The sequence below is a fragment of the Pogona vitticeps genome, chromosome 13 (assembly GCF_051106095.1).
Source record: "Pogona vitticeps strain Pit_001003342236 chromosome 13, PviZW2.1, whole genome shotgun sequence".
In the NCBI taxonomy this organism is placed as follows: Eukaryota; Metazoa; Chordata; class Lepidosauria; order Squamata; family Agamidae; genus Pogona; species Pogona vitticeps.
Genome location: NC_135795.1, coordinates 13,425,172 through 13,442,606, shown reverse-complemented (window position 1 = coordinate 13,442,606; position 17,435 = coordinate 13,425,172). Strand labels below are relative to the sequence as shown.

Here is a 17,435-nt window from a genome sequence, read left to right as displayed (position 1 = left end):
TGTCTGCGAAGCAACCAACATGAATTTAACCGAATTCCAGGAGGCTGTGGAAGAGAGGAGGGCCTGGCGTGCTCTGGTCCATGGGGCCACGAAGAGTCGGACACACTCCTAGTCACACGAGGGAAATGTTCTGTAGTTCTTCTGATACTTTCCATACCTCTGTTGTATTAGGTTGTGGTCATGTGATATATATACTGGTATGAACATCCCAAGAATCTTTAGCAACTGCTATTTCTTCCTATTTGAATCAATATGGCTATCTTTAAAATGTTGCTGGCTTATTTTCTCTTTATCCTCAATGGTCCATTTATGCCCTTAAATTTTTTAATTATTCACTTTATCGATGTATCGATATAAGTCTGGGGTTTTCTGTTTTGAGAAGTGTCCTTCGTTGCACTGGTTGATCCCACAGAAACACATTGTGCACAACGGACACGGGACCACCATATGTTACTGTATATCCACTGGAACACCCAAGTCAATCCAGATATGTATCATCTATCTAAAAACCTAGGCATAAATTCAGCCAACTATCAATTTACAGGGCCACAAATACAGTACAAAAAAAGGCACACTCTCGGCAATAAGGGTGGCAGGCTCCACCTACACGTACAAACACGCAGGAAGTTAGGAAGGGGTGACTGAAACGTTTTTCTTTCACACGGCGAACAACGACCACCCACAGCTCAATACGTATATTGTTATTATGGAGATTTTTTAAAAAATCCTGGCTGTAATGTATTTTGAGCAATGGATTGATATACCAAACTGGACAGGAAAAATAATAATAATATGCGAGCTGCAGCAATAGTGGCAACCTTACTGCCTTCGCCTCAGAAAAGAAGCAGTGTGGGTCGTGCACACACACCTTCTGTGTCCCAGATCTGGATCTATCCCACATTGCATACCATGTATTATTGGAGGGCCTGTGATTTGTTCACTAAAAGAAGCCTCCTCATTTCTGTGGCCAACATTGAACAGCCTTGATCAGGTCTGACCCACGTAGTGGGTCTAGTCTTGAAGAAAGGTGTGACTGTCTGTCCAGCCAGCCTTTGGATGTGGGATGGAGTGAACTCCATCTTGTTCTTTGTGAGACTCTTTAGGTCAGCCTGAGATGTGCAACAGAAACACAATCGCCATAAAGCACATGACGGTGTCCTGCATGGCAATACGTACCCAGGGTCAGTGCGAATGGGCAGGATCTGATTTGGGGCAAATCTCACGTAAAAATCGTGTGGATCCATGAGGATCCATGGTTTTCTCCAACTCCAAAGCCATGCATTGGACCCATAATTTCTGTATTGTAGTCTGTGGATGCAGATGGGGCCTAGGATTGGACAGTAGTTTGGGGAAAACCTTACATCAAAACCTATGGGGGTCTATAAGGATCCATGCTTGGGGGGGGGTCCATGTTTTTGCATGGACCCCAAGCATGCAGTGGCATGCTCTGAAGTAGCCATGATTTCTTGTGTTTTTCAGTCTGTGAGTCCTTTTGGATATGAAATGTTGACAATGAAAAATGCTGACAGGGAACAAACAAACAAACAAACAAACAAACAAAATAAACAAACAAACAAACAAACAAAATAAATAAATAAATAAATAAATAAATAAATAAATAAATAAATAAATAAATAAATAAATAAATAAATAAATAAATAAATAAATAAATAAATAAATAAATAAAGACTTTATAGATACCCTGGGCCACATGAGGAAGTGGATCCCACATCGAATCAACTCTGAACTAAGCAAAAACGATGAAACCGAGGTTGTACTTTGGGTATACAGTACTATGTATGAGATGACTGGAAAACTGCTAGGCAAAGTTGAAGACAACAGAAGAAGAGGATGACCAAATACGAGACGGATTAGCTCCATAAAGGGAGCCACAGCTTGGAGTTTGGAAGAGCTGAGCAAGGGCGTGGAGGTCAGGACATTCTGGAGATCGCTCTGCGGAGGCGACTCGACAACATATTGCTATTTGCAATGAAAATGTCTAGTACCCTTTTCATCAAAGGCAGAGAGTGACCGACCCGCACCCTCAGAAGTACAAACGGTCAGAGGTTGGCGAGGTTGCCATTGCTCCCTCTTTATGCATCCTCCCGTTCTCAAAATTACTCTGGCCTAAATCCAGCTCTTATTCCCAACTAGATCCATTTGATCAACAGGATTTATTTAAATAGTGAGCTACCAAAACTCGTCATTAAAAATTAGATGGAATTCTCCGCCTCTATCTTCCCGTAATCTGCATTGGCCGCCTCCCCCTCCCGTACCTTTTCTCCTATTGGAGGAAAATTCCGTCAATCCCTCGGGAGAAGCCTCCCCGGCCGGTTGCCATGGAGACCCGGCGACGCTTTGGCGCAGCTGGCTCAGGAGCCGACGACGTCATGGCGGGAGTTTTGGTGGGCTCGGTGTCAGAACGCGCACTTACTCGCTCGGTGGCCCATAGACTGTAAGACAAACCTATGTGGAGGGTAGTCTCTGGGGATTGTAGTCTTTTTTTAAAAAAAATCTCTTCTGAATTTGGTTTTTAGTTGCCCTTTTAATTTATTTGTATGATATTTAAAAATTTCTCTCTTGTTTTAAATCTGTATTTTATTATTATTAGCTGGTTTGAAAGCATTTGCTTGGTGCAAAGGCAAGAGCTGGGCCCACTAAGTTCTGCCGTCTTACTCCCAGGAAACTAGGATAAGGATAATGACAAAAAGCTTGTGGATTGCAACTTGAACGGTGGATTTGCAATAAAATGATGAAATTATGAAATAGTAAATTTACACATGATTGATAGGGCGGGTCAGCAGACAATTTCCTTTATTTCAAAAAAAACACATTAGCACAACTTGTATTTATGAACTTAGAAGTAAACATTCAGTTCAGTGGGAATTGTTTTTCAGCAAGTGTGCACAAGTATCTTGGTTAATAATCATTTTTCAAAACTTTTCTACTCTTTACAAATACTTGGTGTCTTGCATATAGAGATACTGGTCTTAGAAACCATGTACGGTGAATCAATTTGTATGCAAGGATTACCAGACCAATCTCTAGCACTACAAAGGATTTATTGTGAACGTTATCCTAATCTTGCAAAAGTAGTGCTCAGCATTTAGCAAGGTGCCTTTCAGGGATGTGTTCTTTCTTTCTTTCTTTTCTTTCAGATGCCAACTCCCAGAATTCTGCAAGAATCCCCCAGGCAGACTTGTGGGCATTCCAGCCAGAGATCGACACCTGTGTTTCCCTTATCTGGACCAGAACCCACCTCTGGGGCTGGGTGGCCTTTTGAGACTTTGATTTCCTGTAGTTAAGGTGCAAAAAGGAAGTTGCCACGGTGTGGTGATCACCCTGATCTGGCTCATTTAGGAGGTTATTTGCCTGTACCAATGGGAGCTGTCGGGAGGCAGAGCCAGAGAAACCAGAAGGGAGGGGTGAGCCAGAGAGAAGAGGAGCTGAGTTTTAGTTCAGTCCAATAGTCAGAGATGAGAGTCTGATGTAGAAGTGAGTCGGTGGTAGTTAGAGAGTGTGGCAGAGTTAGGAGTTAAGGGAGGCGGTTAAGAGTGTGGAACTTAGAGAGAGCTAAGAGAGTTGAGAGTGAAACAAGTTATTACTAAACTAATGAATAAAGTCTGTGGAACCTGTTTAAGCGAACTGTAATCAATAAGCCAGTGTTGTTCAACTTTATGCGCAGTTTGGACCTCAATCTTTCTAATTAAAGGGTGTTGACAGAAGTCAACTGGTGGCAGCAGAAAGAGGAGAAAATGTCATGGGCGTCAGGCTAGTGAAACAACCTGTGGACTCATGAGGGGCATCGCAATTGGTGTCAGCTGGTGGGATATGTAGCATGAGCCCTTTTTTGGTGAAACAAGCAGGGGCCACATGGTAAACGTTACACATGGTTCTTCTTGGGAGTGGTAGACTTGCTGTCCTTTAGGCTTTATAGAGGGTGTCTCCCAAAGAATTACCACACACAGGAAGCTCCACAGCAGCTTCGTTTGTTGTACCTTAACAGCAGGAAGTCAAGGTCTCAGAAGGTCGTCCAGCCTCTGAGCATAGTGCAGGTCCAGGTAAGGGAAATCATCATCGTCGTCGAACTACAGAGCTGGAAGAGACCCTGGAAATCATCACGTCCAGACCCTGTCATGGAGGCACAGTGGGGAATTGAACCCCCAGCCTCTGCAGCCAGAGACCTAAACCACTGAGCTATCCAGCAGTGCGGCGTAAGTGGGGGTCTGCAGGTTGGAAAATTCTGCCCGGAGAATTCTTGGAGAATTCTGGGAGATGAAGTTTTAAAAACAACTAGAACAAACCTAAATGGTGCATATTTTGTGCCTGTAACACAACGGGTCACAAGCTAGGCACCTTGCCAGATGTTGTAAGTCACTTGCTTGATCACAGCTGCATGTGTGGATGTTTCAACAGGCTATGGATTGCACAGAAAACAAGATGACATTTTCTTCTAAATGTACTAATAGTAGTAGTGATGATTAATCACAAAATGTATTTTAATCACCCCACAGAAAATATTACATTGATGTGCAAAGAAGAGAAGATTCCTTTGATTCTTCTGGAGTCATCCATGATGAGGCTGAAAGATTGCACTTGGTAAGCACTTGCTAGCATTTGTGTGACTTTCACAATATCATCTGTCACACATTGTAGTGCTGTTATGTCCTGTTTATAGCTAAGCTTCTCTATTGGTCCAGTGGTAGTTTAGCGAATGTCCATGTTAGCCTTGCACAGAAGTATCAGGGCTATGGATTTTTAAGAAAAGACTGGACAGCCATCTATCTGTCTGGGATGGGATGAGGTCTCCTGCCTTGGGCAGGGGGTTGGACTAGAAGACCTCCAAGGTCCCTTCCAACCCTACGACGGTTCCATGATTCTATAATTTCCATCTTTGATCGGAGATTGGCCTTTGGAGATCCTCCTAGGTTTTAGGCTTCTCTAATTCTCGGAAGGTATATTTACAATATTTACAAAAAAGTGGACTCACTGAACTGTCTAATCAAGCATTCTGTTTCCCACGGTGGCCAGCTAAATCCCTCTGAAAGGTACACAAGCAGGACACGAGGACAATACCATCCTACTGCTGTTGTTCCCCAGTAATTGGGAGGAAGAGGTGGGCTTGCCACTAATGGGTGGAATATAAATGTAACTTCTGTGTTTCCCCGAAAATAAGACAGGGTCTTATATTAATTTTTGCTCCAAAAAAAAGCATTAGGGCTTATTTTCGGGGATGTTTAATTCTTTTCATGTACAACAATATGTATTTATTCAAATACAGTCATGTCATCTTCTTCTGGTTGCTGCACAAGGGTGGAGGGCGGGGTTTCACATGACTAGGGCTTATTTTTGGGATAGGGCTTACATTACGAGCATCCTGAAAAATTGTACTAGGGCTTATTTTCAGGTTACGTCTTATTTTCGGGGAAACACGGTAATAAATAGAAACTAAATTTTATTTATTTATTTATTCATCCATCCATTCATTCCACTTTTATCCCGCCCATCTAGTGTCATTGCCACTGCTCAGGGTGTCTATATACATAAAACATAAGAACACCAACCCCACCACCACCCAAACCTCTTAACAAAGAGAGAAAATACCCAGAAATTACAATTCCCCCAGCAGCAACAACAGAGAGAAAACCAATTAAATGTTACAGAAATGTATTATGAGAGAAGGAGATATTGAAAAGCTTCTCTGATAAGCAGCATTTTGACAGATTGCTAAATGCTAGTTGGGAAGGGGCTTACATAAATATTATATGTTGACAATGGACAAAACCCCAAAAGTGCATAAATGTTGTGGGCTGTAGTTGTAAACCTTGTTCACACCAAATAAGATTTTCTTGGGCTTCCCATCTCTGACTCTGAATAAAGGTTCTTGTTGTTTGTTTGTTTGCTTATTGCAGCAGCCAGCATGTCTGACAAACCAGAGGGATAAGAAGGAGCATGATTTTGCCAAAATTAAATTAGAAGCATATCTTCGTGCTTATGTGGGCAATGCTGAAGACTGTGCTAGAAAAGTTCAGAAAAGCCCAGAAAAGCAAAAGAATCTGGAAAAGTCTATTAAAAAGATGGCACAAGTAATGCTTAAATTACCATTATAAACATCTTTGTTACTTTGTATATAAAACCTTAGATCAGCTGAGTTTGCAATATTTGATTAGTTCTGTTTTGCTATTGTGTCTGAACTTATCCTTTCAAACAGTTTATTGTTGTTGTTGTTTAGTTGTGTCCAACTCTTCGTGACCCCATATTAGCTAACTGCAAATCACAATTAGAAGTCATGGTTTGCTGGTGGCTTACACACTGTGGCCTCTTGTTGCCTCCAAATTTTGAATCATGGCTTAATTTCTAAGCTCCCATCTTGAAAACAAGAATAGATAAAAGAGTGGAAGAAAAACAGACCTGAAATGTCAAAGACAAACTCCGGATTGTTCGGTCTTCTGTGAGATTATTTCTATTGTGGGACGATCTGTAGTTAAAGCAAGTTGTGACTAGCATAATGTGGCTCAGCTTGATGTACAAACTTAACAATCCTTTTCCATTTGGCCCAAAGCACGTGACCAGATGGGATATCCTGATATATACGTTGTGGGATTTATGCTAGTAAATTACTTGCAGACTAGTCAAGCATTCTGCTTCTCTGTAAACTCAATACACAAGGGGGGAAAAGAAAAACAGACTAGCTTCTCCCACCTTTATTGCCCTCCTGAAGAGGTTATTTCTATAGTAGGAAGAAGGTGGGAGTCTTTTGTACTCATGTGGATTCTGTATGTGGTTAGAAACCCGATTTTCCAGGGCTCCGGTTCACACAGGACTCTGCTCTACGGGAACTCTGTTGCAACACTTAACTTTCCAACTCCATTGTCCAGTCATGGACAATGAAGCCTGATGGCCAGGATTAGCATCAGAACTATGTAGGTTTTTATACCACACCGTGCTAGAATACAAGTACTGTACAATTAATCAATCCTGCTTTTTTGTTATTGGGAGAGAAAACAGCTACCAAGAGTGCATTGCAATAGGAACATGCTGTCTACTCCTGTAGAGCAGGTGCCTTGTTATTTGAAAGAACGAGGTGACTGCCTCAGGTAGCAGATCTAGAGTTCCATGAAAGTTGTTAATTATTTACTTCACTGTTACTGTATTTTTTACAGCCAGGGATGAGAAGAGATGTTTGTGAGCTGCTTGTGTCTTATGTACTAATTGGCTTAGGGATCATGCACCTTGTCTTGGGTAAGAGTGGGAATACAGTGGACCCTCAACTTACAGACGGCTCCACTTACAGACTTTTCGAGTTACAGACTTCTCTGGCTGCAAAATTTAGGTTTGACTTGCAGCCGGAGAATCTACCTACAGACTGGGAAAAAAAAACCAAAATGGAACAAAAATGGCCGGTTACGGCTTAATTGGTTTTCAGTGCATTGTAAGTCAATGGAGCCTCGACCTACAGATTTTCGATCTGCAGCCACTGTTCCAACACGGATTAATTCCGTAAGTCGAGGGTCCATTGTACCATTTATTAATGCACATCAGGCAGAAAAATATCTTTGTATGCTCCAGAAGCTAATGTCCATGTGTTCACTTTGAGCCCCTTGGACAAATAGTTTGCCTGTTGTACAGGGAACTTGTGGTTTTGTTTTCAGTAGACAAATCAGTGACATGGGTTTTTTCTTTGTAGGATTATGTACCTGACAGAAAGCATGAGCGCAAAGTGAAAGGTATGAAGAGGTAAGATACATTACTGGGCCAATTCATGCCAATGGAAGTCTGCCTGCTCTCCTTTTTGTTCGTGTGCTAGGAAACGAATGCATGTCCTTGAGTGATACTAGATCAATTCCATATTGAAAGGACAGCCGTTCCATTATATTAAAATGTATTGCACAGAGTTCCATAGATGGACAATACCTGCTATCAGGCAGAATGAGGTATTGCCAGGCAGCTGATAGTGGGAGGCAGTGCGGGCAGTTTTCCGGCTATTACTTCTGGATGTCAAAGCTGCTCCCTTCTGCTGTACAATTTGTCCTTGGCCCCTAAACTAGATAAGGTATTTGTCTGGGGTGTAGTGGAAGACTCACCCATCACCAGAGATTAAAGAAGATTGAACTGCCAGTCCATCTGGCTTCTGCACATACGCAGTTATGCCGTTGTGTCTTTTATCTGAGGCAGAAAAATGTCTTAGGCTCACCATGATTAAGGCTTACCAGAATGTCACAGAACAGTGAGCAAGGTTTTGGGTTTTCATCAGATTAGATGAGTTCTGGAGAACTTGTAAACTTGCTCGCTTTTTGTAGCCGTTTAATTGTTCTTGTAAAAATGATTTGCCCACTCATGGATTTAGGAGAGAATTCCCCCCCCCCTTACAGATCAACATAATTATTGTTGCTTTTTATATTACACTAATAGGGTGATTACACAGGCATTTGTCCCGTTGTTTGGCCTGAGGTGAGGTTGGGCTGGTTTGCTCTTTTTGCTGGCAATGAGATGACATATGCTCCAGTGCAAATCAGCTTGCTCCCCACAGTGTTCCTACCCACACTTCTTTGGGTCCCCGTCAGGGGCTACTCTTTTTTAGGTGTGGGTAAGTTCACTCTGTTTTGGTTTGTTTCCATTGTGTGTGATTGCTGGGATTCTTGCTAAAGGTTTAATTTTGATCCCTCCCCCATTGAATACATCTGGCTTGGAAAATGTGTTTCTAAATACATTTGATGCACTGTGTGCCAAAATGTGATACATTGCTGAAGCAATTTAAAATACCAGATAAAATTTAAAAAAAACAACAACAAAAAAGTGTAGTTTACAGCTTCAAATTTTCTTTACATTTGAAATTTCCCAATATAATTAAGTAGCTTAAGAAGTCAGCTTAGCCACTTCACAATATTGGGAAATTAAACACTTCTTCAGCTCCTTTGTGGAGTGGCAGAGGGAGGAAGCAAAAGGTTTTGTTTTTGGAAGCCTGTTAGAACAGTACTGATGCTCTATATCTTTTGGTGGGGGGGGGGGAATAAAAACACATGAAAGCTTTCTCCCAGATGGAGGAGAGAGAAGTCAAGGAGAGGAATCCCCCCCCCCGTTTTCTTAAGAAAGGTGAGCCAAACACGCTCTCTTCAGGTGCATATGCCATGTTGATGCACCAAATGGCATACGAAACCTCTACATGACCTTTAAGCAACCCCATGTAGCCCCCTCCACTCTGCTCCCATTGAGCTATGTAGCCAAGCCCTTGGACACCAAACTGCTTCACTACATCCCCAGCTCTGTATCTGTGAGGTGTTGGTGGCAGATTTGGGAATTTTCATAGTCACAGCTACAGGTTGAGCCACTTTGGATGAGAGTTACGGTATTCCTTGGGCTGAATAGTAGCTAATTTCAGTGGTCTTGATGCTGTTGAGATGATGGCTACACAATGTTAGCACAATGTTAGTGACCTCCTCCTCTGGAGAATAACGCTTGACAGATATGAAGAATTTTGCATGACATGAGTGAACCTTCATCTCTCATTAGGCAAAAGACCATGCAGAGTGCCTCTCTCTGCCTACAGATACCTGCTGTTCCATTTATGTCACTGGAAGAACTACAGAGACTGGTTTCGTCTGCTTCCAAATTAATAGTAGCTGCTGTATGTATCTGATGACAATGTCTTTCTAATTTTTATACCACCTGTGTTTTCTTACTATTTCTATCTTTTTTAAATTTGTTTTACAAATAAAAGTCTGTTGAGAAAATAAAATGAAATAGGTCAGGACTGGGGAATGTTAGATGTTCTAACAGCCAGTCCTATCAGACCCGTTCAGCAAGATTAGCAGTTAGTGGTGATGGGAATTGTAATCAAACATCTAAAGCATCAGTTTGGAAGAATCCAATATTTGGCTCTTTGTGCATTAATTTTTGTATTCTAAGAACAGCAACAATATTTTTTCATGTTTATAACTTTTCCTATGGAATAGATTTTAAAAGTTTTTTTAAAGTTCTTACATTATTTCGATTGCAATAGTGGTTTTGTCTTAAGAATTCCTGTTGATTTTCTCTCGAGACTTCTCAAATCTCTCCAGAACTGGCAGCAACTGAAGTAGATGACTCAGCACCAAAGAGAAGCAAGGCAAAAAGCATCCAGACTTCGAATAATGGCAGCAAGCAATGTCTTTGCTCTACATATTCTTGCACGGATGAAGCAAGGAGGTATGAACTTTGGGTGACAGCACGGAAGCACCTCTGCATTGATGAAACACATAAATGTCATTGTTAAGGTTGCTGTGGCAAGAGGGAAGGTTGGTTAACCTCAGCAGGAGCTCTTGACGTACAAAGTGCTTCTCCTAGTTGGCAAAATTGGAGGGTCTTCTTCCTACCTTCTGTTCAGTCATTCCACGGAGTTGAGTAGAGGATCCTCTGAATGTAAAATGACAAACTCTTCCACACCTCATTGCTGTCAGTGTTATGTCTGTAACGCCTCTTAATATGCTCCCCTAGCCTTTTCCCTTGATTGCTGATCAAAATAGTATTTTCCTCCCTGGATGGCCTTGAACATACATCCCCAGGAGGAATGTATGTTTCCTCAGCAAGGATCAAACCCAAGGATCTGTGTGGATCTTGTGCTGTGTGTCTTCTCCTTCTGCCACTGCATGTATTCGTCATAACAGTGGTTGTGATGAACAAGGCCTCTGCCTGGAGGGATGAATTATATTAGAAAGGGAAATTTCTAGCTGTGCTTCTGGAGGTGATGGCATTGGAAGTGATGTGGCATCTTCCTATGTAACACATAGGATCGTGCAGGTTGTGTTCTTGAAGAAGGGCCCCTCCACTGTCATGAGTTCATTGGCTGATGGGGTGGATGGCCATTGCCTGCCTGTGGTTGTGTGGAAGGGTTTGAGGTGTGTTGATTGCCATGGTCCTGGATTGCAGTGTTTTGCAGAAATGCCTGGAGCTTGTTCATAAAACCTAGTGTTTTCATATTTTCACTAAGCATATATTATGTACAGTAACTTATCTACCGAGGTAGCCAAAGAGCATCTTCAGTGTGATTTGAGTAAAGGATTGCTCTGTGATTCGGATGCAGCTACTATTTGTATGTCCCGTGTCATGCAAAATTACCGTATTTTTCCGTGTATAAGATGCCCCCATGTATAAGACACCCCCCCAACTTTTCTAACCCAAATTAAAAAATCTAAGTGGGGCTTAGCAAGTGTAGGGGAGAAGGGATCAAAGCACTGCAGGATCGCTTTGATCCCTGCTTTCCCCTCCACTTGTGTTTGTTCTCTCCTCAGCTTACTTCCATATATAAGAGACCCTCAATTTTTACTCTAAAGATTTTAGACATAAGTATAGTCTTATACACGGAAAAATACGTTAATACAAGTTTTGATTTACTTATTGGCTTCCTCTAGATATCTTTCTCCAAAGAACACTAGAGTTGATAATATTTTTAAATGCTTTCACCTTTTGTTATTTTTCAGGTCCAAACAAAAAAGAAAAAACGCAGAGAACATAAAGAGAAAAATTGACATTTCAAACATTTCCAGTAATTCTGCTAAATTTTCCCCTCAAACTCTCCCTAAACCAACTAGTAGAAGCTCAACAAATGCTTCATATTTGCAAATTGAAGTAGGCAAAGAAGTTAAGAAAGGTATCCTTAAAAGCAAAATGTCTCCCTCTTGCACTTCTTTAGCAATTTCTGAACCTCAAGATAAGCAGCCAAACATTGGCCAGAACAGTTTCTCACCTTCTTGGCAAAATGCAGAGAATTCTTATAGGTCCTTGAAAATTGAATGGGAGAAGTCATCATCTCTCAGACCTGCCGAAATGGTTTCAAGTGAGAGTAGTCGGTCTAGCAAAAGTCTAGACGCAAGGCCGATTGGGACCTTCAGAAATAACCAAACGACAGAAGCAAACAACGCTAAACAAAAAACAGCAGTTTCTAGTGGGTGCATTGAACTTAATGGACAAGGCACTCAAATGCATGACGGAGGTCATCTGCAAAGCAAGCTAGCAGAAGAGCTTCCAAGACATGAGCAGAACACCCATGATGTTGTTTCAAAAACATCTCCTGAAAGCCATCGGATCTGCTTTCAAGGTTTTGTTAGTGGCATTGACGATTGGGAACATCATTTAAGAGACGAAGATGCAAGTCAGGCACCTGCTACAATGATTACACCCACAAGGGTTACGGCATTTGGTGAAGAAGACCGTCACAGCAGCGACGGTGCGGCCATGGCCAAACATGGGTCATCTTTTCTGTACAAAGTCTGCCAGGAAATGGAGCAAGACTCGCCCTCCAATTTGACAAACAGTCCCAAGACCATAGATGGAAACGTGGTAAATCAAACTGGGCACTGTCTTTTAAACCCACTCTTCTCGCCTAATGACTTAGAAGACCAAAACACAGCTGAGGATATCACCAGTTGCTTGGACATTAATCTGGGAATGCCCTGTGACTCACAAGAGAGCTCCGTTCCACTAGTAACCTCGGGTCATGGCAGATGTTCAGAGCCACTGATCGACTATGCGCATGAAGCTGCTCAAGAGCAAGTTCCAGCAGGATCTCCTGTTGCAGCCACAGCTATTTCAGAAATATTGGGAAGTGAACAGTCAGAAGAGGAATTCTCTGTGTCAACTGCCTCTAGCAGCTTGAGTGCCACATCATTAATTAGCCTACACGAGCAGATGGTAAAGAGTTTGAAGATATGCCTTTGATGAATTCTTTACTGCTTCTAGAGTGAGGCATCAGTTGGGCCAAAGCAATATTTTAGAATGAGAAAGCACATGATGATTTAGCAGTGAACTCTTTGAACCTCTGATCATTTAACTCTAATCACAGCCAAGAGTACCACAGCAGGGTGTCTGCCAGGATACACCGTTTTGCAGGTGGCTCACTGCAAAAAGGTCCCTGGTACATAATGATGGCACCAATTAACCTTCTCATCCCCACTTGCTCATTCACCTGTCCTTTTCCACTAGTGGTTAACTGTGCCTGCAGCTTGTTTGCTCCTTAGCAGACGAGCAGGCAAAAATGATGAGATCAGCCTTCCTTCTGAATCAATAGGTATAATTTTGACTGCACATTCATATTGAACAGCTGGATAGCTCAGTGGCTTAGGCCTCTGGCGGAAATTCCCCACTAGGCCTCCTTGAGAGGAGTTGGACTCCATGATCCATAGGGTCATATTAGATAAAATATGTCCACAGCTGGGCGTGAGTTATTCAACAAAGTTTTATCCACGGTCTTATAATTAAGATCATCTCTTAGTTAAACCGCTGTACTGCAGCTAAAACTGTGTTCACAACCTGGGGTTCAATTCCCAGGTAGCCGGCTCAAGGTTGACTCAGCCTTCTATCCTTCCGAGGTACCCAACTTGCTGGGGGGGGGGGGCAATGTGTAGCCTGCATAATTAACTTGTAAACCACCCAGAGAGTGCTTGAAGCGCTATGGGGCAGTATATAAGCAGCACGCTTTGCTTTAGTTTGTTTGACTAGATCTCCTAGGCGTGCTGTGATCTACCACTTAAGTCTACTTTAATGTTTTCTCTGGCAGAAAATGATTTAGACATGTGCCTATCCGTTTTTTTACCCTAGAATGGAAATGCTATGGATAAAAATGCTGATTTCCCTATCAAAGCCACTCCTGAACAACGTCTAAAGCCAGAAAATCTGATGCCAAAAAATCAAACCACATGGCAAAAAGCAGGTGGTCATGACAATGAAAGGCAAAGGTAAAAAGTACTGCTGATGAATAACTTGCCTTGATTTTTAATTTTTTCCCCACTCCTGGTATTTCTAGCTAGCCACAACACCTGTGGGGTAGTTCAGCCAAAAGGACTATAACAAAGGATTTTTCCTTCTGTAACCAGGGATCATCGTCCCTCTCACACCTTTGGTACAATTTATAGGACAGCGGGTTTCCCTACCCTATTTGTTTTTAAATGTGCCATCAAAGACATGGCATGGGAAGGTCCTTGGGTGTCAGAATAAGGCTTGTGGGTCTCATTAAGAGCTTGCACTACCTTTCTCCCCATAATTCTAGCACTTTTCATTTCCTGCTCACAGATCTTTATCCCGTGCCATTTTTTTTTTTGCTTGCCATTCCTTCCAGGAACTGTGGGCTGTGTACACCGTTCCCGCTTTTAGTCTTTGCAAAAATCCTGTGAGGTATATCCTAGCCAGAATTATCTGACTTGATGTTAGTGGGAAAGCTTTGTGGTTGAGGAAAGGGTTTGATGAACCAAGATCTCCTCAGCTCTCCCCACATTCTAACCCTTAGATACATACATAGGGGAACCTACGGCCTTTTATATGTAGTTCGACTGTATTCCCACCATGTCTGATGGTTAGCCATGGCCTGGGTTGCTGGGAGTTGAGTCTTCTATTATCATCTGAGCGCCGCTGGTTTCCCTACTAGAATACAAAATTGGCTTTAATTCTTCCACTATCACAGTAGTAGCTGCAAATAAGACATTATTTCAGTGTCTGGTGGCAGAAGGTGCAGCTCTCAATTCCTTTATAAGCTTTAAGTTGTGACACGTGATGTTTGATTTTCTACAGGTCTTCTGGGGAGAAGAGAAGAGCCATGGCTTATGAAAATTCGGGTATCAGTGCTAGTCAAATAGTTTATTTTTCTCAATTCCCCAAACCTTTTTAATTCAAAGGGCAAAACTTGAAACATATAGAAAATTTAATAATAGGGCCAATAAACATATGGTTCATGTATTTTCCTCGGGGGATTAATGGCATGGGAACTCTTAAGTAAGCACTCAGCTTGCATTAAGTTAATCCAGTATTTGCTGTGTTCACAGATCAACAAGTGGTATGATTTTAAAATGCATTTTTCCTGATTTTTCTCTTAACATTTCAATGAAGTATGTGTAATGTTATCAGATTATGCTCACTACAAAAATAAAGAGCACACGTGCTATGCTGATTGATAGCAGAGATTGTGATACAGATTTCTGATTTTGCTTTTTTTCTTGGGTATAATCTTATAAAGAATGAAAGACAGGGAAGAACTAACCTAAACAAAACTCTACTCATAATACCAAGAGATTTTCTGGGATGTAGCTTTTTTTTAAAAGCTATTTCAGAAAGATACTCATGAAACAACCAATGGAAATTTCTTTAAAAGGGAATTAGATAGATTGATGGTATCAGTGGCTACTAATCAGAATGGCTGTATGCTATGGCCACGATGCCTTTAAAGATTGGTTGCTTTATTGTCATGCTTGTAGACAACTTAGCTGGCCACTATGGAAAGCAGGATGATGGACTCGAAAGAACTTCTGTTTGGGCGATCTCCCAAGATTGTTCTTATGCTGCCCAACCAAGATCTCTACAGGCAGGACATCACCCATTGTGATTAGTAACCATGAATACCTTTATCCTCTACCAATCTGCCTAATTCTCTTTTAAAGAGGTTCCAGTTGTTTCTTTCACCGCATCTTACAGTAGCAAATTGCACAGTTGACTATCTGCTGTATTTCTGTCTCTCGAAATCTCCCAAACAGAAAGCTATGCCGCACCTTTTAAGTTAATTCTTTCCTGCCCTTCAAAATCACTTAAAATATTTAACTTTGTTTAGATTCTGCTCTGTCTGTGCAAATCTGCTTCATATTTTAGTTCTGATTACAAAGTGCTTTTTAAAAAGTTAATGCTAAGGCTTAGTCCTTGGGTGATATTGGAACAACTAAGAAAGTAGTCAAAGATAAATAAAAGCAAATTGGTCCACATGAAGTACCTGCAGTATATTTATTACAAATAATAAATATTTTACAGCTTTATTTTAAAAAGATCCTAAAGTACATTAGGGAAAAAATAGCATCTCACACTTTAAAGTTAACCCTACACCTGCAGTACCAATTTAGAGCTAGATAGGAAGAGCAGAGCAACATGGAGGCTTCCCCATAACAGCAGTGTTACATACAGCACTGATGTTACCTGTCTGTCATGGGTTTGGAGGGAAAGTTCCATCCTATGGGGAGTGGAAGGCGGGACATCAGGAGGAGGGGCTGTACTGTATATATATGTGGAGCTTGTGTGGAGAAGTTAGGAGAGCCGAGAGAAGCTGAGAGAAGAAGCTTGAGTGGGAGTCTGTGTGTCAGACAGGGTACTACTGTGTGTCAGTCAGTACCAACCTGATAGGTTCAGGTGTCTGTATGGTTAGCCAGAACTGATAGGTTCAGGGTCTGTGCTTCAAGTTAAGTGTTCTGTGTGAACCAAACTGTGTGTATGTATGATTGAGACTAAGCCACGTTACTGTATCTTATCCACTTGATCATTTTATTTTCCCTGTGTGTTATTTAAATAAACCTTATTCCTTTATTTGTTAAAAATCCATTCCTGGTCTGTGTGACTCCTTACAGGGAATGGTTGGTGGCAGCTTAGTGAAACTGTGGCATATCCCAGTAGGTCTGGGGTTGTCACATTGATTGGTGTCCAGCGTGTGGGATACGACTGGTCCAGTTGTCCAGTGGTCCAGCAAAGCCTTGGCAAGTGTGCCCAGAGCAAGGGGGGTCTAGTCAGGGACAATCTGAGGGCGCGTAGGTAATCTTCTAGGCGTACCTCACGGGGAGGTGCGCTAGTGGAAGAACGTGCCAACTGGGGACTAGATTAGGGAGCTCTGAGGCAACCTGTTTTTGGCGGGAAAAAAGCTGAGGCAAAACTGTGTGAAATAGCAGTGATCTAGCTTGTCTGCTGAGAGGCCTGGCAGAGGGGGGTGGACTCTGGCTGGCTACAGTTGCAAGTTAGTGCTGAAGAACAGCAGCAAACTAGAGAAGGCTGGTTCTGAGGCAAAAGAAAAAAAAAGTGGTCGCTTTATTTTGAGGCTTGACTTTTGAAAGCAGCCTGTTCTGGGGGGGGATTATGCCCTTGACTCGAAGCCAAATGGCAGAAATGGGTGAAGTGAGGGAACCCCAGGTAGACCAAGGTTCTGAGGATGAAGTTGGCTCAGTGCAGGATGAGAGCACGGGAGAACAGAACCCAGAACTCAGGAAAATGCTCATAGCCCAACAGCATGAACTGAGGATGAGGGAAATAGAAGAAAGATTAGAGAGAGAGAGAATGGAAATGGAGAGAGAGAGAGAGAAAATTGCTCTGGAAAAAGAAAGGATGGCGTATGAGTTAAGAAAATTGGAACTGATGAATCAGAACAATAATAACAATAGGGATTCTGAGGGAGGCCAATTGTCTAAAGCTGACCTGAAGAAATTCCCTGTGTACCACAAGGGAGATTGTCCTGAGGTGTTCTTTTCCCTTGTGGAAAGAGTGTTTGTGGACTTCTCAGTAAGGGAAACTGAGAAGATGACCATTATGCGATCTTTAATCAGTGGCAGCCTGGCAGAAGTCTATGCAGAGATGCCAGAGGAACTGATGAAAGATTTTGCAGAATTTAAAAAACTGGTGTTTGCCAGACATGGGATAAACGCGGAACAGCTGAGGCAGAGATTCAG

At 42.0% G+C, this 17,435-nt stretch overlaps 1 protein-coding gene across 1 annotated transcript; it reads left to right on the top strand.

The window, feature by feature from the left end:
• The first annotated feature begins 2,360 nt into the window (after nt 1–2,360).
• On the top strand, nt 2,361–15,183 carry LOC110083992 (uncharacterized). Its single transcript, XM_020802965.3, has 9 exons — nt 2,361–2,455; nt 4,515–4,599; nt 5,913–6,086; nt 7,688–7,737; nt 9,511–9,625; nt 10,040–10,185; nt 11,457–12,666; nt 13,573–13,709; nt 14,539–15,183. Exons 1-9 carry the CDS (start codon nt 2,391–2,393, stop codon nt 14,633–14,635), a joined length of 2,079 nt encoding a protein of 692 aa, XP_020658624.3. The 5' UTR covers nt 2,361–2,390; the 3' UTR covers nt 14,636–15,183.
• Nucleotides 15,184–17,435: the final 2,252 nt, after the last annotated feature.